This window comes from Halyomorpha halys, unplaced genomic scaffold (genome assembly GCF_000696795.3).
Source record: "Halyomorpha halys isolate HHAL.00 unplaced genomic scaffold, Hhal_1.1 Scaffold629.1, whole genome shotgun sequence".
NCBI lineage: Eukaryota > Metazoa > Arthropoda > Insecta > Hemiptera > Pentatomidae > Halyomorpha > Halyomorpha halys.
The window spans coordinates 838460-860188 of NW_027111602.1; the positions used below are offsets into that span (position 1 = coordinate 838460).

General features: G+C 31.4%; 4 protein-coding genes and 1 long non-coding RNA gene across 10 annotated transcripts in view; 3 read left to right on the plus strand and 2 right to left on the minus strand.

Annotated features, from left to right (window-relative positions):
* Positions 1 to 2759, plus strand: part of LOC106684928 (pyrokinin-1 receptor) — a 252524-nt gene extending 249765 nt beyond the window's left edge. Inside the window, exon 7 of the mRNA XM_014427306.2 lies at positions 380 to 2759. Within this exon, the coding sequence (XP_014282792.1) occupies positions 380 to 616 (237 nt within the window). The 3' untranslated portion in view covers positions 617 to 2759. The remainder of the gene's footprint in view (positions 1 to 379) is intronic.
* Positions 1 to 9061, minus strand: part of LOC106684929 (uncharacterized) — a 16900-nt gene extending 7839 nt beyond the window's left edge. For 2 of the 3 annotated variants that reach the window (XR_001343763.2, XR_010844001.1), the window contains exons 1-3: positions 8337 to 8688; positions 5874 to 5947; positions 2755 to 2874 (exon numbers count right to left, since the gene is read on the minus strand). This is a non-coding gene — a long non-coding RNA (uncharacterized lncRNA). Of the gene's footprint in view, positions 1 to 2754; positions 2875 to 5873; positions 5948 to 8336; positions 8689 to 8783 lie in introns of those variants that run through there. The other variant, XR_001343764.2, reaches the window with a different exon arrangement.
* Positions 9062 to 15054: 5993 nt separating this feature from the next.
* LOC106684908 (uncharacterized) lies at positions 15055 to 15555 on the plus strand. The gene has a single exon (XM_014427241.1). It carries the CDS (start codon positions 15055 to 15057, stop codon positions 15553 to 15555), a length of 501 nt encoding a protein of 166 aa, XP_014282727.1.
* Positions 15556 to 16882: 1327 nt separating this feature from the next.
* Positions 16883 to 18116, minus strand: LOC106684924 (uncharacterized). The gene is made up of 2 exons (XM_014427297.2): positions 17173 to 18116; positions 16883 to 17088 (listed from the first exon to the last, which is right to left on the minus strand). Exons 1-2 carry the CDS (start codon positions 17825 to 17827, stop codon positions 16934 to 16936), a joined length of 810 nt encoding a protein of 269 aa, XP_014282783.1. The 5' UTR covers positions 17828 to 18116; the 3' UTR covers positions 16883 to 16933.
* Positions 18117 to 18171: 55 nt separating this feature from the next.
* LOC106684921 (uncharacterized) overlaps positions 18172 to 21729 on the plus strand; it is a 9754-nt gene continuing 6196 nt past the window's right edge. For all 4 annotated transcript variants that reach the window (XR_001343760.2, XM_014427291.2, XM_014427290.2 and 1 more), the window contains exons 1-3: positions 18172 to 18312; positions 20243 to 20414; positions 21123 to 21659. Coding sequence is in view for 3 of the 4 variants with exons in the window: in XM_014427291.2 (XP_014282777.1) it covers positions 18305 to 18312; positions 20243 to 20414; positions 21123 to 21659 (717 nt within the window). In the remaining variant the exon portion in view is untranslated. The remainder of the gene's footprint in view (positions 18313 to 20242; positions 20415 to 21122; positions 21660 to 21729) is intronic.

Here is a 21729-nt window from a genome sequence, read left to right on the forward strand (position 1 = left end):
TTGAACCTATACTTAATTTCTAAATCTTATCAATTTATGGCAAAGCTTTAGTTTTGGGGCCTAAACGTGGCCGTTTTTTAAATATAGGCCAAGTCAATTAAAATAAATAAGCAAAATTATGACTTACATTAAAAGTTGAGATTTCATGAAGTATTATATATTATTTAAAAATATCTATTACTCCATAAATTATTAATCAGAGATCTGTCTGTTTTTATTTCACATCTTTTAAAATGTTCTATTTAATTATTTTCTTGAATACAAAAAGGTTTAACCAAATGGTTGTAAATTAGTTATATCATTTCAGATTAATAAAAATAAACACTTCCGCATTAAGTATGTAAATAAACAGTAATGTGTTTAATATTCTGTCTGACAGAGTACTCTGGCACAGCAATGTGGACGACGAGGAAAGGAACTGGAAAACCATGGAAGAACTTATAGTGTATTATCTCGTGGAAACACTCAAGTGGTGAGAGCCATCGACTCCAGGAGGCTTAAGCAAACAGCTCCTGCACCAGCAACAATATCTAATAGTAGCCTTCAAGATGCTGGGGTAGAGTACAGTGGAGCTGAACTGGCTTCTTACATGGGTCAGCTCAACAATTCCAGGTGATCCAAAAAAAACAACTACAGGCATGTCACCATTGGTGTCATTACAGTCTGAGTCATCACTTTCCTTCTAAAAATGTTTAAACTCTAGTATGTATGCATGCTGCTGGCTGCTTTTATTTATGCCTCATTTGTAAGTGAGAAAGATAGATAAATTTTTCATCAGTTGACAAGAGGGAAGTTTGACCCAGTAGTTTTTCACTTCAAGGACCTATCAGCATGATTGAGATCTAAACACCTCTTCCCAAGATCCCTTTACTATTTCTTTACTGCAGAGTCTAACAAAAATTTTTAAAATAAGTGTTCGTTGAAAAAAATAAGTTTGCAAATTGCTAATTTGATTAAAAACTAGTATTTCATCAAATAAGATGATGATGTTTTAATTACAATATTTTATATGCATTGAATAGGCTCATACAAATGGCATTGAAAATACATATAAAATGTTATTTAAATTACAAAATAAATCTTTGGCTATATATAGAGTTAGTGATAAAAGTTTGTTCGATGAAATACAACATGCACTATTATTATCTGTAATTTTTACCTAATCTTCGACAAATTAATTTATTCTAAATTGGGAACAAACTTTTTCCTATTTTCACATTAAATGTTAAACCCCAACACTGCCAAATTTTCCTTTCACAAGGTCTTTTATTCTTATGCCATTCTCCTAATCAAATAATTTATTTCATTATAACTGATGTTGGTCTGATGTAATCAATATACTTTTGAATTGGATGGCTCAGATATAGAAATCTCATATAGAAGTAACAAATATTCCTAAAGCCTAAATGACATACTGCAGTATATCAGAGGGATTGAGCCTAAAGTACCCTATCTTCTGCTAATAAATTAACATTGTATTCTAGTCTTTGTATATTGTAGCTATTAAGTGGTTTTGTCATATGCCCTACATACCTATCAGTCATTAAGCAATAGGTTTATGTATATGTGATAGACTATTCTAACACTAAGCATTAGATGAATGATGTAGATGAAAATGATCCCATAAGCATTAAAACTTTATTTTTCAAATAGGTCTCGGCAAAAGCAGGTTTTATTTGCCTTAATAAATTTTTAATTCTCCACCTATCATAAGCTACATGTTGGATTTTAAGAATTGATAGGTTTCTAAAAAGAAAATACATTCTTATGAAGAATACACCTCAGATAGAGTGATTCATTTAATAGTCCAATTGAGTCCAGGAATATTGTTTCTTAAGTTAAATCAATAAATCAGGAGGCAATTAAAAATACTATAAATTATTTTTAGACTGTGTTTGGTAAACTAAACACTCCTATATTATTTCTATAGGATTCGAAATAATTGTATAAAACTAATTTTTTTTATCTATAAGATTAGTTATAAATAATTTGTATAGGCCATTAACATTTCTATTTAATAAATTTATTTATGAAACTAGATTATAAAGCCTTCATAATTGATAATAAACAGTATGAAACATAGGGAGCTATACAAGCAATGATAAATAATATTTAATGTTGTCTGCTTTTTAAAAAAAGTGTAGTTTACATACATGCATATATTTATGCAGTACATATAACATGTATTATACACATACATTATACATGCAGTATACATTATGTGTTATTGTACACATTTGTATAGTGGACTATCATCAGATTTCTTCAAAATTCAAAATTATTATTCTATTAAAAATGATAACTATAAGTAACTAAAACTTTTACTGAAGACAGTTTAATCTACTAAAGCTCATAAGTTAAATTTTGATTAATAACAAGATTAAATTTTATTCACTTACTTAACTTTCTAAACAAGCAAACTTGAACCGAGCATCCTTGACTCGATTTGATTGTATGCTATATCTAATGGTTGTGGCCACTAAGTCTATGAATTTTAGCATTCTTGAGAGACGATGTTGTCTGTACTGCAATCACCTAATTTGTATCATGACAAGTCATCAAGTCAGATACTCTTTATATATTTATGGTAAAGACCAATAAAATAGGTGTTTATTGTTTTGCAGTTCACACCTTGATGAAGCTAATTAATTGTTTATAAAGGAACATATAGTTTGCCAAGAAAGAATTGGGATTACTTTTTCAATCACATACATGACTGAGAAAATTATTAAAGATATGACTTCCTAATCTGACCTTTAAATTTATCAATTTGTTTACACCCCAGCGAGGAATCCAGTCATAAATATCTCTCTTTTCTTGTATTGTATCTGTTACAATTAATTTTTTTATGATTGTGTACCCAACTAAGCAGACCTAAAATCAATACCTAATTAATATTATAGTCTAATGTACAATATGTTGAAAATGAGTGTTTCCTCTTTAATAAAATAATGGGTCCCCAGTGTTTATTCAGTCAAACACAACCTAAGTCACAATTAGAATCAAATTCACTATACCTAATGTCACAATTAGGTAGGGAAGAATGTTTGATTAGCTAAATAGTTCTTCTAATTATTTGACTACTACTGATTTCAATAGAATAAAGAATTTGTACTTAATTCTGGCAGATTTCATATATTCTTAAAAATTATGAGGTTCTAGGGGATTACCAGTTAGAAATAAGCTAAAATCGCTGTCTGTTAATAATTTCCATAATAATATTGGAAATTATGTTAAACATAATACTTTAATAATTAATAGATGTTGTATGTCTCAAAATGAACTCTTGTATTCATATCAGATGTTAAAAATAAAAAGTTTTAATAAAGTGTTTATTCTTGTAGTAAATAATGTAATTTTAGTAATATATTTTAATATTTGTGCATTCAAATTTATTGTAAATGATCTTTTATATATTATTTTTATGTGATGTTGTAAATATGTAGCTTATTTTTTAAATCTATGTACATTTTAAATGTTTTAAAAATGTTGTGTGTTAAATATATGATCTCACTGCTCATTCTTTACTATTGAATTGTGACAGTCTTGTATACATATAAATGTATTTAATGTGCTTATAATTATCTGATGTGATATTGATAGTTATTACTTATTTTATATAATCTATCTTTAGTATCACAGCCAATGTACAAAATACCTTTTGTAGAATAGAATAAAATTAAATATAATTTTTTGTATTGTATGCACAATTTTTATTTTTGTTGATTTACTCAATTGTTATTCGTGTGATAACTTTACTGTGCATATCTTTTTTTGTACACAATTTTGAATCCATCTTAATAAATGTTATGTAATAGACTTTTTATTGACTAAACTACCTATCTTTTCTGTTTTTAAAAAAGTAATGTACTTACATATCTATGTGTTTTTTTTTTAACAAGAGTAGGTGAAAATCTTCAAAAGACTTGGATAGGTCTATACCTATCCATGTATAGTATTTTTACCCAATAAAATCCCCTCCCTGAACCTATTTCCCATGCTGCATGGGACCGCCATTAGGCATTACATTGTGGAGGAGAAGTGGCATTGTGTCGCCTTGTTGTGAGAGGCATCTCATGGCTCCACTTTCTTCCTCAATTGAAGATCTTTGCTGCATAGTTGTCGGCGCGCTATCCAGCATATCTGAGAGAGTAATATTACCATTACTGTGTTAACGGCTGTCAGCCCTGATCCGTAGACCTGTCAGAACTCACCTCCATTTTCCTGAAAGTGAGGATAGAAGAAAAATTAATAATCTGTGATTTCTTCTACTGCTGTGCACACTGGGCACTCCGCTGTATTGTCCGGTTGGATCCTATACTGGTAGGCTATAAAACCACCATCCAACATTAGCAACTGGGTGAGGTAGTGGTCAAACTCTCCATATTCTCTATCCACCCAGAGTTGAAAACAGTGAATCAGTTTATGGGTTCACCTTCTATTGGACAGTTTTTGTGTACAACTTAGATACACACATACCTAAATTGTACCAAATCAAAAGTTACAGGATATACCCAAATATTCTAGTGATATACTGTTCTGCTTTGAGGATAATGACCCTAAGTGACAAAGGTCTCTCCAAAGAATTACAAACCACTACCAGTTGCACCTTTCCCATCATCTTGCATTTCGAACACATCTCCTCTGATGGATTTGACTTATTAACTACAATAGTTATTTGAACTACCCCACCCTTACTTTTTAGTTACATGCATACAAGGTAGAGTGTAATTAAAAGATTTGCAACAAAATGGGGTATCTCCATTCCATGGATTCCGACTTGCTGTACTGTTTTTTGGAGAAAAAAATCCTTCTATAGTAACATAAATTTGAGATTCTTATAGTTAATCTCCGTTATTTAAAGGATGGAACTGCCTGTCTGTTTAGTTAAGAAAATTATTATTGTTATATAGTATTATTGTTTGCTAGCTACATTGGTGAAAATTTCATTAATTTTTACTTATATTAATTTGAGTCAGGTTTAGGTAATTTAGTATTCGTAGGTTACTGGATTACCTTCCACTTTTAGTGTTTTAGTAGCTAGTATTCTTTACCAGCAATACATGGAGATTTGTTGTCGGTGAAGGGAACAGGTCACAAAATTTTACTCCTATAGCACGTTGGATTGATAAAATGATCTATATTAATTTTTCAAAAATATTACATTTCTAAATCTGATTACTGAATAATTCAACCAAAACATGATTAGTTTATGATGTTAACCAAAAATTTAATTTTGAGCTGGAACATTTTAATTATTAGAGATATCCTATACTCCATCGAGTCGTATTCTAGCTTGAAATTTTTATTCGAAACCACATACATCGAGAACACTTCTACTAACACATTGGAAGTTTTACTAAACCACACACTACTAAACATGGAATTTGAAAAACAAGCTTTGGGGCGACATAACGATCGCCATTGGAACTAAGATATACACTAATTTCCAAAGTTGTGTAATCAAAAATTCAATCTCGTCCATTATTTCATGTGCCAGGTTAGTCTAATCACATGCAAGCAATATGTTAAAAATATATTTGAAAAAAAATCAAGCAGTTTTTGTTTTATAGTGCTTTGGCGTTGACAGTGGTTTTTATATATTATAATAGAAAAAAACTACTAACTTTTGCACGGCAAAACTACTTGATAATAACCATAATACGGAAAGTTGCTTTGGATTGAAATCATTTGTTTTGGTTTAATTAAAATTTGTACTTAAAATTTTTTTGAATTGTTCATAATATTCAAAGCAATATACGAGCATTATCCATTAATAGCAAGTCTTTCCCAACAATTTCAATTAATAATATCAATAATTTATTTTTTAAACATGTGTAAATTCAAAACATGAAAGTAACTTAGTTTCTTACCTTTTCTGACTAAATTCGTTTCTCATTCAATCAAACATGGGACATTTCAAATTCGGCCGCATTAATGTCAAAATCTGAAAATTATGTGAGCATAAATAAGAAGAAATGAAACCATGACCTTAAGAGTTTCCACACACATTGTAATGTAATTTTAATGGTCACAGAAAAATATGGGTATGCGAAACAGGAATTATCAGCCAATATGTGTGGGGGACACCATCGTGGTTTGTGACTGCGATTCCCCGATGGACTCAAATATATCATTTACCCAACACCCTAAAGATGCAACCGCATTTCACAAGAACAATACTGGCCAGTTGGGCATTTCCATCCCATCGGGAGAACCACAATACTTCATGGTCCCCGAGTATGAACAGAACACTATGAGATATAAAAAGGGATTCAGGAATGAATGTGAATGCCGCCGAAATAGAGCACCGAGAGTACCACAGTACGTAGCTCAAAGCTGTTCAGGCTCTGAATGGAACTATGGTCTTGAAGAATGCATAAAACCTAGGAAATGTATTTTTCCTTGTTGCAGAAGATGGAGACCAAGAAGGAGAGAAAAGAACAGAGGTGCTAACATGCAAAGCTATTACGATCAGAGCAACCCATCGCCAAGTATCAACTATGATCTCATTTTCGAAAGGATAGATAGGTGGGGAGGAATTACTAAAAATTTGATCGAAGGCCTTTCAAAGGATTTATCAGAAAATAAATGTTGTCGTTGTAATAAAAAGATTCCTAAGCAAGTAGCTAATGATGGGTATCATGATCATGAATGCATACCTAAAGTAAAATCGACAAACGAACAAGAAAATAATATGAGATTTCATCACAAAGAATTTTTGGTTTCCCGATGCCAAAAAATCTATACTCTCAGATGAATGAAAAATGAAGTATTAAGGAATATTCAAGAAACAATCAAATATATTTAATGAATGAAAATGTAAATGTGAAATGTGAAAATGAAAATAAAATAGTACCTATAGAATTAAAAACGTAACACAAAATCTTTATAATTTATCTGCCTAGATTAATTTATATAAACATTAACATAAATAAGATAAATTTGTAAAAGTATAAATAAATTGATGCCATTACGTTGTTATATTATTAATGAATTATAACTACACATAAATATTATAAATAAGTTAAATTAAAAATTTTAAACTGTGGTAACTTAAGGAAAGCTATTGAGAAATGAGAAAGCTAATTACCAATTTTGTAATTCACACTAATTTCATTATATATATTAACAATGAATATTACACATGAATTTCCAACAATGTATACCATGTTGGCAATATTATAGCACTCTCCTACGCTTATTTAAAAGATATAATCTTTGTGGTACAGTTTCCCTCTGTATTCATCCTTAGTAATTACTTATTAATTTATTTACCAGGACATAAAATGTTTCTAATGTTGGTTTGTGGTATGTTAACTTACAATCTTAAAGTATTGTAAATTATTGATTCCAAAGATGTAGAAAATTATTTAATTAATTAAAACATAAAAAGCACAAATATTATTTAGTTGGAAGTTTTAAAGAATACTAACTGAGCAGTTTAGTATTCTTTAAAACTACTTTTAAAAAATGATAAGCATGTACGTATAGAGGTTTTATATAAATGTGAAATACTACGAAACCATGTAATTAACCATAAAATATGTCTTATATATCAGTATTAATTTTATTGAACACTAAGTAGCAACCACCAATAAAAATATTCATTTTCTCTCATATCCTGGATGCAAGTGAAAGGATTACAGAAAGAAACGAAGGAGACCACCTGTTTTCTGCTTCCTTCTAGTGTGTTCTCATCACCTTTCAGCACCAAATTTTCCTTTGCGAGGGTTTATTGATGGGAATTTCCTAAGCGGGTAAAGAAATGAACGAAATGCTTTGGATAGAAATAAGAAACTGTTTTAACGTGTACCATCTGAAATCCATATTATGTCTTATACCTATACTTGAGTGAATGCTGAATAGACTGTGTTTAAGGAAACTAAAAATAATTAGTTTATGTGTTCGATACTTCGCAACGCTGAGTAACCTTGTTTTAATCTCCTTAGTTCTTTCTATTGCCCTGTTTGTTATTTGTGAATAATAAATTTGTATAAGGACAGTGTGCTTTCATAATTATATCTAAACAATATATTGCAACGATTTTTACAGGTTTGCTACAAAAGAAACTGTTACCATTGACTTTGTAAATCTCAATTTTAGCTTTGTTACTGTTAGAGAGTAAAAATTGAAGCATTACATATTTAATAACCAGATAATAATGATAATAACCTCACAGTAGGAAGGGAATGCCTCAAGAAGGATAGCAGAAAAATTAAATCATTCACATTCAGATTGGCGATCATTCCTAAAAAGCTCTATAACTAAATAACATCAAAATTAGAGAATAGCACTATATATCTTACAATTATATTACAGAAAACCACACTTACACTACACTACCATGAAACAACGGTTTTTTTATTCTTTGTCCATATTTCTTATGCGAACAAGTAAATTGCTACTTGCACCAGTCGCAGTTTAAGCCGAGAGACGCTCATATTCCTGTCAAATTGAATCCATACATCTGGAGATACGGGTACCATACTTTAGGAAACTATGAAATATAGAAAAATGAATTTAAACTAAATACAATTGAGGAAACCGGGAATTATATTAAGAGCTTCTCAATTCGACATATTTTGCTTGAAAAAATTGATTTTTACATAAGAAACAGATGGGCTAAACGATATTTTGTGAAAACATTCTTCTTTTTAGGTTAGTTGAGACAGAAAATTATTTGAATTCTACGAATCAAATGATCACCAAAACATTGATCTGTTATATGAAATTTAACTCATACATACATATGCAAATAATTTTAAAAAATTAGTTTTTACCAGAATTATTTCAGAAATGGATTTCTGGCGGTTTTGAAACTTTTTGCCTTTTTTTTTTTGCCTTTTCGTCAATAATTTCCAAACAGGTGCATCCTCCTCCGATTGTTGCTTATTCCAATTGCTGGTTTTTTGCAGCCAATAAACCACCAGAATAGCCATACCACTTGACTGAATTATTACTATTTACAGATGTATTTTCTATAAGATGGTTTTTATGCATAGCATATACTCACAGGAGCCTATACTATTTTGCACTATAGTCTGTACTACTATAGTGCAAAATCAGCGCACTTTTACTGTTATGCATGACTATAATACTTCCCCTAACTATATATATTTCATATATAGGAAGATTAACTAGAAAAATAATACAGTACATAAAGTTTTTTACTGAAAGATCATTTAGTTTAACGTTTAAAGAAAACTTAATGTTTATGACTATTTTTTTTTTAACATATGTAAATTTAGAACATGAAAATTACTTAGATTTTTGGAATTCATAAATATATTTCTCATTAAACATTCAAACTGAAATACAGTGTTCTGAAATTTAACTAAATTAACATATACTTTTCAAGGGAAAGTGAATAGAACTAAGAACAATTAACATGTTCTCCGATGTACCACCCGCGTTAGAATACACTTTTATTGACTGTTGTCAAAACCAAGGAGTTGAGCCACGAATAAGATGGGGAACAAATCAAACGGCTGATAACTACTGCAACAGTTTCAATCTTACACAGCGAAGTCACCAACAATCCTTAAGTAATTGGCAAAGACGTATGAGTAATACTCTTGTAATATCAGAGTGCAACCCTTTAATACCAGACACAGCTTGTTTTCAAAATCGTAACAACTCCGACACAATATATCAAAGCTGCAGTGTTGCCAAAGATTGCTTTCCACCAACGGAGCCTCAAATGTTTTCGACGTCTGTGCAGTCAAAGCAAACAAATAAGACTGAGGAGAAGGAAAGTGAACCCGACCGAGGGAACAGTACTTTTCCAAAATGGCAAGAAAAGGGTGGAAAGGCGTCTTGTAGAGAAAAGGAACAAGAAAAGTGCTTACTGGGGAAAAACGATGAGAAGAAATTATCGTCAGATGCAAATTATGAACTACTTTCGAAAAAGATAGATACCTGGGCGAAAATTAACTGTAATATGATTCGAGATCTTTCTAGGAAGATATCAGATACTAAATGCTCTCGTTGTAAAAAAAATCAGGATAAACTTTTACCTTTCAGAGATCCAACTGGTGAAGAGGCGAAAGAATTTGAATATATTCAAAAACAAATGAAAGTGGTCTGCAAATATGAGGAAATATTAGATTTTAGGCAAACCTGTGAAGTAAAAACAAAACCTAAGAAATCCCCCTTTAATTTTTGGAAAAAAATAAAGCAAAGAATAAAACGTGGTTCACGAAAGAAACAGAATGAGATACAAAGGCAATTGAGTTCTACAAAGAGAGAATTAACAGAATGTCCTAATAATGGTCAAGATCAGGATCAGGTTCTAAAAGAACTGGACAAATAGAAAGTTAGGCATCAGCCACTATAAAGAAATTTAATAGAAAACCAAGTAAAATTGAAAAAGGTGGCAATTGTCGTCCACACATTATGAGAGAAAAAAAAATATTGGAATCTAGTTTTGTTAAATAATATTTATTATCTCTAGTTCAAGTCTATTTATTGTATAGAGATAATTAGATAAATACTTTCTCAAAATAATAGTAAACAAATAAAATTATATAGCACTAATTAATCAGTTTTATTATATAGTATTTTATAGTTAAAACTGTAGTATATGGATGTTTATATAATGTACGTTCCTAAAAAAGGACTGACTATCAGGAAACTGGCAGGCTCATCAGCTGTATTGTTTTTTATTTCCTGAAATCGTTTTTAGTATGCGCTTGCCAATTTTCTGACCGTTACATTTTTTTTACTAACAAACCTACAGTCAAAATTGATATTGCCAGCGAGATCGAGTGCAGGTCGTTAAGGTTAGCCCTATCTGGAGGTTGGTGTTATTAATTATGTTTATTTCCTGGGATTAAGATTATCACTTCTTATTGGAAGAAATTGGGCTATGAAGTAGATTGTACAAAGATATAGGTCCAAGACAATAAAGGAATCAAATAGTAGAAGAAAACTATTTATTGTTAACCAACGTTTCGCTCCACTTTGCAGGGCTGTCAAATTGAAACAAAGATGACAACTGACAATTCAGTTGTAATATTTCTTCAATATCAGTTCTTATATTCGTGTTTTGATTCATTATATCATGTGTTGAGACATCACCAATAGCAAAGAATAATAAAGAGGATAGAACTGTTCAGTGGAAGTGACTGCATGAAAACTTGTGAAAGCCAGAGTTACTGAATCTAGTTCCAAGTGGAGACTGGGGCTAAAACGAAATATGAGAAAATATATATATAATTTAAATATATCCTCTTTCCAAAAATGGATGACGGTGTAAGCGTCCGACAGCGAAGTGAAATTTTAATGAGTATCAAGAGTAAAAGTTTAGAATGGAGTGTTTTCCAAAGCAATTTTTCAAGACGGATGAACTGACCTCAACACATTATTTAATTGTTACACAAATTTATCAGTTCCAAACAAACGAGGATCGACTCCATACAAAGACTTGGTTTGATAGTAATTTCTCGAAATTAGCGTCATGTTTAAATTTTTACAACTAGCATAGAGAGTGAAATAAAATAATGGTGAGTAGATTGCAAAACTCGAAAACTCAGCAGATAATTCGAAAATCCAGCAGATTGTAAATTCAGGAAATATCTCGAAAAATGTTCTTTATTTGTATTAAAAAGCGTTTCGCTCGCTACCATTAGTTTGAATAGAACGCAAAAATCCTCATCATTTCTGATATAATTTGAATAGCAACTTATAAGGAAGTCGTGAAAATCAGTATAGAACATGTGGAAGCTAAAATTGAGTATGCAAAATTAGGTTAACGCGGTTTCTTTACTTCGGAAAAGAATCTTTTCTTCTTTTATTCGGAAAATGCATGAAGCAGCTCCGATCGTAACTTGAGGCGGAAGGGGAGTGGGGACACTGTTTTTGAGCTTTCCTCGGTGACGCGATTCTCGACCATTGGAGAGACTCGAATTTGGTCTCAGTGTTCATATATCAAGTCTTAGCATGATTAGTTACATTATTAGTGTTTTAGTGGGTCTGCCAGCCATGACCCGACTTAAAGTTTGAAAATATGATCAAATTTCAGCTGCAGCCACATCTTACGGATTGTGTATCTGTGAGATTCGATAACTTATTCAGTCTCTACGAAAATGCTCGTTTGGGCGATAGTTCTAAAACCAGTTTCAGCCTATTTAGAGCTCCTTAACATATACTAAGCTAAGTGCAATACGCGCTTCTTGGGTCAAAGTCTCCTAGTATCGTCGCTGTATAATTGGTCTGTGGGCCAATGCACTCAGAAATCAAGGAAAAAAGTACTTTAGGTCCATGCAGTGTATACTATCCTGCCATTTTCAGATCTCTACTTTAGAATGTTTGAGAACAACAGCATGCTTGAAATAATATAGAATAGGAATGATACTAGAAGGACAAAAATGAACTTGGAAAGTTCAAATCAGAATTTAAGTTTTTAGAACAAAACATTTTTAATGATAATATATGAAATATAAATCTATAAGTCTAGTTTTATGAACAGCCAATCAAAAATCTTAAATTTCAACCCCAAAGTATTATTTAGTAAACTAGAAGAAAGCAGAAACCCTGCTAGCTCTTGCCAGTCCAATTGCTGTAATAATAGTGTAATATGAGGTCAAATAACAAAAATTTACTTTTCCTAAATACTCCATTCCCTGAGAAAACCCGACCTGTCCGTTTGGTGTCCGTTCCATTCACCATGGAACTGTATAGAAAACAATGCTCCCTCCGAAGAATATAACCGACAGTAGGCTACATCAGGTCACAATACAGGTTCAGCTGCAAACGACGCTGATTCAGTTCTTTGATCTTCTCTCATTGAACGTTTTATAGTAGTAAAAGTGTTCAAAAAGAATATCTCTTACTTGAGGAGTATCAAAAGGAGCGGTTTTGTCATCAAGATTGACAATGTTTTCTGTGGACAGGTCTTATTGTTGGTGCGAGATACCGAAAACTATCTTTTAATAAAAAACTGAACACAGTTATTGCTTAGGTTTTGTGTAATTCCTTTTTGAAGCACCGCAGATAGAAAATATCGATAGATAAGCGGTAATGAGAAATATTCCAGCAACAACATTTCGAATAAGATATATACGAGCTCCATTTAAAGTAATTATGAATTCAGTCCTGACTGCAGCGTAATATTTTTATTTCTACAAGGTTTTCCTATTCAAAGAACTTACACGGAGTTAACAGAAAACTTTTAACCGAAACTGTTTTTATTAAAGGAGGTTTTAGTGTAAGCTGAGGAGTTGGAGACCACAAAAAATAAATTTGAATGAAGGAAATGAATTATTTTCAATAAATGTTGTAAACAGAAACAAGAAGAAGATAATAAAAAGGAAAAATATCACTATCACTATAATTGATTTTTTTTTTTTTTTTTTATAACTACTCCTACAATCTGAATTTTAGGCACATGTAACTTGATTAGTATACTATTAGTGTATTCTATTAAATTATACTACTTGTATAATTTGTAATATCCGAAACATGTTAAATTAAAACTTTAAATTTGTTTTTCTTTGTACCCTAGAAAAATTATGTGGAATTTACACTGACAGATTGTTTTTAACTCTGTTAACTTTATTACTTTGTTATGAAGAGTTAATAGTTGATAGTTATGTGAAGAATTTTCCACATGTTATAATTTTGATTTATACAAAAACCCACCTTTGATAACATATTACTTTGTTCACAATATTTCTCACCATATTCCATATTAAGGATTGGAGAAAGATTTGAACAGTAGTAGACATTCTGTTGTAGACTTTAGGAAGGGTTTTATTTAAAAAAAGGCAAAAACTATATTACCTAACAGAGACCAACTCCAGACTGAACTAGAGATGCGACATCGACATCGATTTTTTGAAGCCGGTGTTTTTTAACATCTTTGTTTTACTACCGATGTTATATTCATATATACATACCGCTCGAATTTTTCATTTTTTTCCTTGCAAAAGTAACTTAATAGCAACAGAAAATTTACTGTATAAACAGATTCCTTTCAACGATGTGGTGGGATAAGGAAGTACAACACACCTTCACGCTAACAACGGGATAAAGATAAAGGTTTGTTCCAACAACCACTTCTAATTATCCAGAACTCCACGGAGCATGTGCAGTATAGGTTTGGGAGGGAAAAACACTTACTACGCATGCTCCTGACAGTCATTAATGGTTTTTGGAACCAAGAATGCGATATCAACAACAAATATCGACGTTTTAAAATTTGAATGATCAATATTAAAATATCGTTGCTTACATAACTGCCAAAAATACATCGATAATTTTGAACATCCATTTCAATGATATAAGGTCTGTTCCAACAACGACTTCTGATTATCTAGTACTGCACGGAGCATGAGCAATATAGGGTTTGGGAGGGGAAAAAACACTTCCTACGCATGCTCCTGACAGTCAGTGGTTTTTAGAACCAAAAATGCGATATCAACAACAACAAATATCGACGTTTATTTACTGCGCATGCTCCGTGCAGTTCTGGATAATCAGAAGTCGTTGGAACAGACCTTATGTTACTGAAATGGATGTTCAAAAACATTGTTGTATTTTTGGCAACGTTATTTTAATATTGAACATTGATATTTTAAAACATCAATGTTTTTTGTCCTTGATGTCGCATTCTTAGTTCCAAAAATCACTTCTGACTGTCTGGAGCATGCGTAGTAAGTGTTCTTCCTTCCGAAACCCTATATTGTGTATGCTCCTTGCAGTTTTGGATAATCAGAAGTTGTTGGAACAGACCTTATGTTATTGAAACGGATGTTAAAAAAAATCGATGTATTTTTGGCGATGTTTTTTCAACATCGATGTTTTGTCGTCGATATCACATCCCTAGACTGAACCAAACAAAGGAAAGCATCCCCTCTATGACAGAGTAGCAGTGTCGCCATCTACAGTTTTATTAACAAATCAAATAATAGAAATTATTTTCTACACAACATTCTAGTATACAAGTAGGTTCTTACAAAGAAGGCAGATTTTCACTAATCTCTTGGAACCTAAAATATTTTTAATTAGCCTCAATTCAAAGTCTTGTACTTTTCACTTATAAAATGTCAAATGTATGCTGTACCACTGGATCTAATAATGCCCATCAACAAATCCATGACCCCAGCGGAAGAACTGAGGACTGTGGCATTGACCACTATAGCCGAGCGCAACCCTGAGCCAGAATGGATCCATATATACACCGACGGGTCAGCTACTGAGACAAATAAAAATTCGGATGTAGGTGTCTATAGTAGCCTGTTCCAACTGTCAGCACCTGCTGGAGCAAAGCTACTAATTTTGTTGGAGAGGTGCTGCTATACTTTGGCTTTAGAAAAACTTACTCATCCCAGCGAAAATAAGATAGTTCTGCTGTCAGATTCTAGGGCAGCACTGCTGGCAATAGCGTCTGGACATCCCTCGGCTAATGCTAGAATTCTCGCATGCCGGAAAACTATAGAAAGTAAAAGAGAAAGACTTAAAGTATTGGTAATGCAATGGATTCTAGCTCATTGCGGTATACAAGGGAATGAGGAGGCGGGTCGACTTGCATGGTTAGGGGCTAGCCAATAACAGCCGCTTCTTCCTATCATCATAGACATGGCAAAAGAAATGGCCCGAAGCACTATCACTGAAAGAGCAGAGGAAAGGAGTAGAGGAGAATTTGCCGGCAAAAACTGGGCGGCATTGCTAGACTCTAAGAGGTGCCCGCCATTGACTTTACCAAGAGCGGTGGCAATGGCATGCTTCAGTTTGGCTATTGGGCATGACTATTTGTGGTACCACCTGAAGAGAATAGGAGTGGCTGAGTCCTCAGACTGCGTCCTGTGTGGAGATGGTGAGATGACTGGCGATCATATATTTACATGTGCGGCAACGGTAGACTTAATTACAGACAGGAGTTACATGAACAAAGCTATAGTATACTGAGCTGTTCGAAACAAAATGGCCATGTAAAGAAACTGTTATTGTGTATTCATATCCTCAATTTTTTGTAATATATAATAATGAACCTCTTTTTAGTTTTGTTTTTTGACAGTTCATGATTGTAAAATAGATGCCCCACTTTCCACTGATAAATTAATCTTTTCTAAAATTTTGAATTTAATTTCTATTAATGTTTTATTTCTTGTAAAGTGACCAATATATATTTTTTTCATTATTGTTTATTTTTATACATCTTTTTTTCTTTTTTTTTTTTTTTTTTTATAAAGTGTTTTCCAGCCCAAGAGTTGCTGAAATCATCTCTGAAATCACTTTTTCAGAGTATTTACATAACTTTCAATTTTTTTTTATCATTCAATTAATACTCAAAAAAGTGTTAATGTGAATTTGTCATGTCAAAATTAGATCACTTTACTTCTATAGAAATTGAAAGGATTGAAACTTCTCATCATCTCTAAAATGATGACATTTCAATATATATTTTATTTATACTAAAAACCGGTGCTGCCCACAGATCTCAGAATGATAGACCTAGGCCTAAACATCGTAGGTATGGACGGCCCAAAAGAGGACATTTAAATTAGAAGAGGAATTTTGGAACATCTGGAGAATTATTACTTAAGGGAAAATTTAATAAGTCTTTCGGTTTGATTTCTGAAGATGTTAGATCTTGGATTACTCAAAAGATGAGACATCTGGATAAGATATCCCAATAGGGTTTGATTTGTTTCTATATTTTCTAAAGTTACTCCATTGATGCCATTATTTATTATTGGTAAAATAAATGAATTGATTACTTATTTAGGGTATATTTTTAATTTTTTTTTTCTTACTAGATAAACTCAACTATTCATAGGGCTTAAAATATTCTGTAAGTATAATGATTAAGAACCTATTGATCCATCTAAAAATCATTGACTCAAATCAATGATTTAAAATAAATAAATAAAAATAATTTAGATACGTTATTAATGATTTCTTCATTGATAACAATTACATAAAACATTTAGATGCTAGTTGGTCTCAAATCGTTTTTAAATTCAGTCTCTTCAATATAATCATCCATCAATTGTTCAGTGTGAACGGGAATTATTGTATAAGGATCCATTTTTCCATCAGTGATTGGAGAACGTTTAGCTACCTCTCTATTGTCAGACCTGTCTATCATAGATAATAATTCTTTTATTTCATGAAGAAGACTATAACAGCAATACCATGATTTTTCCATTTTTTCAATATACTCACCATACTGTTCACTCATTGTACAGCACTTCTCACTTTCTTTTTGAATACCAATATGTTTTAGATTATCTTCTTCTTTCTCAACAGTATCCTTACTTTTGTGATATTTGGGTGTTTTTGAATGTAAACATTTGCATGTAAAGCTTAAATATGAATCTGAAGACCTGCGTTCATAAGAAACAGTTGATAGTTCTTCATTTGGTCCTCTATACTTGTATCTAGTAGAGGAATAAGACTGGTTAACTGGTTTGGGCATTACAACATCACCTTTCATTTCTGCTGTTTCTTCATCAGAACTTGAACATTCATCATTTTCATTGGGTGTTATTGAATTTAATCTTTTATATCCGACTTCCCAACAATTACATTCACAGGAATTACTAATGCTTAGATTTTTAAAGTGAGAATTTGGTATACTTGAAGGATTGTAATCAGGTTTATTTGTATACTCCATCATTGCAGGGTATTTAGGTTTATTTGCATATTCCATCATTGCAGGGTGTCTAGGTTTATTTGTATACTCCATCATTGTAGGGTGTTTAGGGTAACATTTTAAAAGGTTAAGAGTATAAATATTACGACCATAACTCTCAGTTTTGTCATAAACACAAGGGCTACTGTCGTAATATGGCTCTCTTTTGGTACTGCAACAACCCATTTTCTTAGTTTGTGCAGAAATTTAGGCATATAAGTGTTAAGCCAACATTAGCTCACTGTTTTACACTCCTTAGAATAAATTAGTTGCCTTTGAATGGCCATATCATATGTAGTGATTTATCTTTAACTATCTCTTTTCTATTATTCCAATTGAGCTTGTCACATTTCATTTCTGTTATTGTTTATTGATTCTCCTAACAAAAATTAAAATATTGTTTTCATTTGTGTTTATTTTTTTTAACATGTTGATTTTGAATGCATCTCCACTTACTAATTTACATTGTTGGAGTGACTATTGACCAGTAAATAACATGTGAATAAAATATTTCTTATATATATCTAACATATGATTTTTATTATATACTTGAGGTGAAATATTCCTTTTTACTGTTTTTATGTTTAAACTTTTTTTAATAACTTAATTGCAAGCTAGGGAAGATAATAAGAAGTTCATTTTGTCACCATTGAATAGTGCTACATGAACAAGTATGAATAACAAAATCAATTTTAAAAAATTGTATTATGTTCATGATTTTGAACTTTAGAACTATTAGCTGGTAGTTATATTTACATCATCCCTGGAAGGATCAAGAATAACATTAAGTTAATTTGATTGTGCTGGGATAGCATGAAAAAAGTTTGGGAATCCTGATTACGCACATAGATCTGCCAAATACTAGAGCAATAAAACTATATTAAAATAATTTTAAAACTATCTAATTATAATAATATCAGCTGGATGAGTACAATATATGAAATAAAATTTATTATTTACTCATATTTTACAATTGCTACCACTTTTGTGGTATTTTCCATGCCCACTTTTGTTTGGGAAGTTACACTAAAAACTAACTTGCCCAACCTTCAGTTTACTTCCGAGTAGAGATGTTTAATTTTCTAGAAAAAAAAAATCTTCCTATTCACATTTCCATTGGATTTTTTTTGTTTACAATTGTGTAGCTTGCAATAAGTATAGATTTATTTTTCAGTTTTTTAAATATCCAGACTTAATCACCATTAAAAAATTATTAGTCTTATAACTGCCCCAATTATTAATTTCTTCTAATTTAAAACTGTTGAGGAAGTTTGGCAGCTTGACCACTGCTGATCAGAGAGACTTGGTTTAATTCCAACTGTTTACAGGATTTTTTCCAAAAAGATTAATTCTAAAATGGAGTTCACACACCCTTGTGGGATTACCTAAATAGCTGCTTTAATCAGTAATGAATGGTTCTGTCTATAATAACTAAATACAAGGTATGTTAATGGTTTAATATGTGTAGGTGTCCAACACATACAAATTTAAAAGAGCTAGCTAATGCATTCTGATTCAGAGTATTTGTTGTTTGTGTACAACTCTCAATTCATGGGTGGTAAACAACAGTGTATGAAAATTGTGTTGATAATTGATAATTTTTTTAAAGCATTTTGTTAATTAAAATGGCAAATATAAATTTAATAAGCCAATGGTATTTTGAATGATGATTGTTTATTCCATAAATTGAAGATCATTTGAGATATGCATGATTCATGCTCCATTATAGAAAATGAAATTACTAAAAAACAAAAAAAAAAACACTTTTTAAATATCAAATAAATGATATAAAACAACTTTTACAGTTATTCTTCTTCTTCCTTGTATCAAATCTAGCGTAGAGGAGCCTTGTTCCAATGCTGCCAAGCCTCATGGTCCTTCGAGAGTTGCTTCAGTTGTTGGAGTGTTTCCAAAGCCATTTGCAGTTCTTTGAATCAGTGTTATTACTTTACAGGGGATTGGCTCAGTAAAGTAGGTTCTATTACAACTGGAACCATTATATACCCCGTGGCTGTTCTTCCCAGGGGAGACCCTGGGGTGTTCACTGTTAATGTCCTTGTGTCAGGGTCAATGTAAAGTGTACTTGGAAAACTGGGGGAATGTTAATTCCAATTAGCTGTGCAGCATCAGCTAGCTCCTATGGTTAATCTCTCACAGTAGCTGAGTATTCCAAACCTCAGGCAATAACATCAGACAACATGTTTTCAATTATAATTACAAATTTACCAATATGAAGAAAAAATGACCGCACTCCTAACCAGTAATAATTACACACAATGAAGTAATTTCAGGCCTTCATTTAGGTTCAGATTGTGTGGACTTTTCAAGTCTTTTTTTATGATTCAATGGAAGGTGACTTGTAACAAAAAGTCCACATGATGTCTATCCTGCTAAAGGCCTGAAATTTGGCTGAAAAGTTAGCACAAATAAAATAAGTTTTACTTATATGTGTTTACCATTACTGACCGCATCCCGGACCATTTTTTACTCACATTTAATCTATGATCAACAATAAACAATTCATTTTGAAATTTAATTACTTATACAATAGTTATAAATTAAATATTCTGGATTATATTACAATTACATTAATAATTTTAGAATGAAGGTTGAGTTAGTCAAGGTTAAAATAAAAAAACTCAAAGAAGTAAAAAAGCAGCTCCGTAAAAGAAAGTGTTCTACAAAGAAGAATCTGAAGAATTTACTTCTTGGTAATGAAGAAACGAAGCCTGAAGATGATATATTCTACAAGTCAATCGATGCTATATTTCAAGTATATTTTATATATAATTTGTAATTCCAAGAACGTTTTTCTAAGTGTTCCTATAAAATAATTTGTTCTAGGACATTAGATTGGAAAATCCATAGATAATAAAGTAGCTTTCCAGAAGGTAATCTATCACTTACGATAATTATTCTTTTAGTAGCTCAATATCATTTGTGGAGTAGCCTTAGATGACTTATTTGGCATTATAGTACATTCATATTTCATTTATTGGTCTGTTTTGGAAGTTCAATTAAGCCTGTAGTAATTTCTATAACCAGTTCATGTTCAGTCTCAAAGCATCGTCTGTTGCAGCATGATGTTCTGGGCATGAAACTGGTCTTATAATTAACAACTATGAACAACCTTAAGATATTGGATTATTCAGTTAACTTTAAAGTTAAAGGTTTTCACCTTTATCTTTTGTATCAACATATATATAGGTCAATATAGTTAACAATAATGCTGTCAATGTTTTACTAATTAGTAAAATAGGAAAAATTGCAAACATCTTAGAGTTTTAGGATTCAATCTTGACATGTTGGTTACTGAAGAAAATTAAAACAAATTGTAAAATTGATTTATATCAACTAACAATCATCTATCTACGAAGTATTTATATGATTGTAAATATGAGAGTTTAAGATGATAAATTTTAATTTAAAATATTATTTATATTAACTAGTGTTATTCTATCTGTCCTTTGTTTTCTTATAGGATGACCAAAATAATAATAATGAAACTATACATCCCTTGAGAAATTCTGACAGTTTTCTACCAGATTACCATACTGATTTCGAGGATTTATTAGAATCATTGGGTGGTTGCCATGATGATCTTTCACAAGAGGGCCCTTCTGAAAATTTGTCAATAAAGCCACCAAATATTTATAACGAGGAGAGAAGAGAAGAAAGTATAAACTTGACAGATGAAAATCTTTGCATAGATAGTTTCAATTATTTCATAAATCAGGATGATAGTAATAACGAACATCAAAGTGATGAAATATATCCTTGGGATAATATTGAGACAGAATCAATTGCATTTGACAGTAGCAATAAAGAAGTGTTAGAGTCAACTATAAATATAAATAGTCCAAAATTTGAACCAGACATGGCAGAATTAGGAAACTATTACACTCCTGATACATTATTTGAAACAACATATGACCCAATGATAGAGCTCGATGATTTTTGTAATCAGATTGATTTTGCAATTAATGGAGACTCAAATAAAGAGAATATTGATGAGCAGGTAAGAAATCTAAAGAAACCTACAAATATCATTTTTTATGAGGCATCATTTTTCATTAATACAAATATAT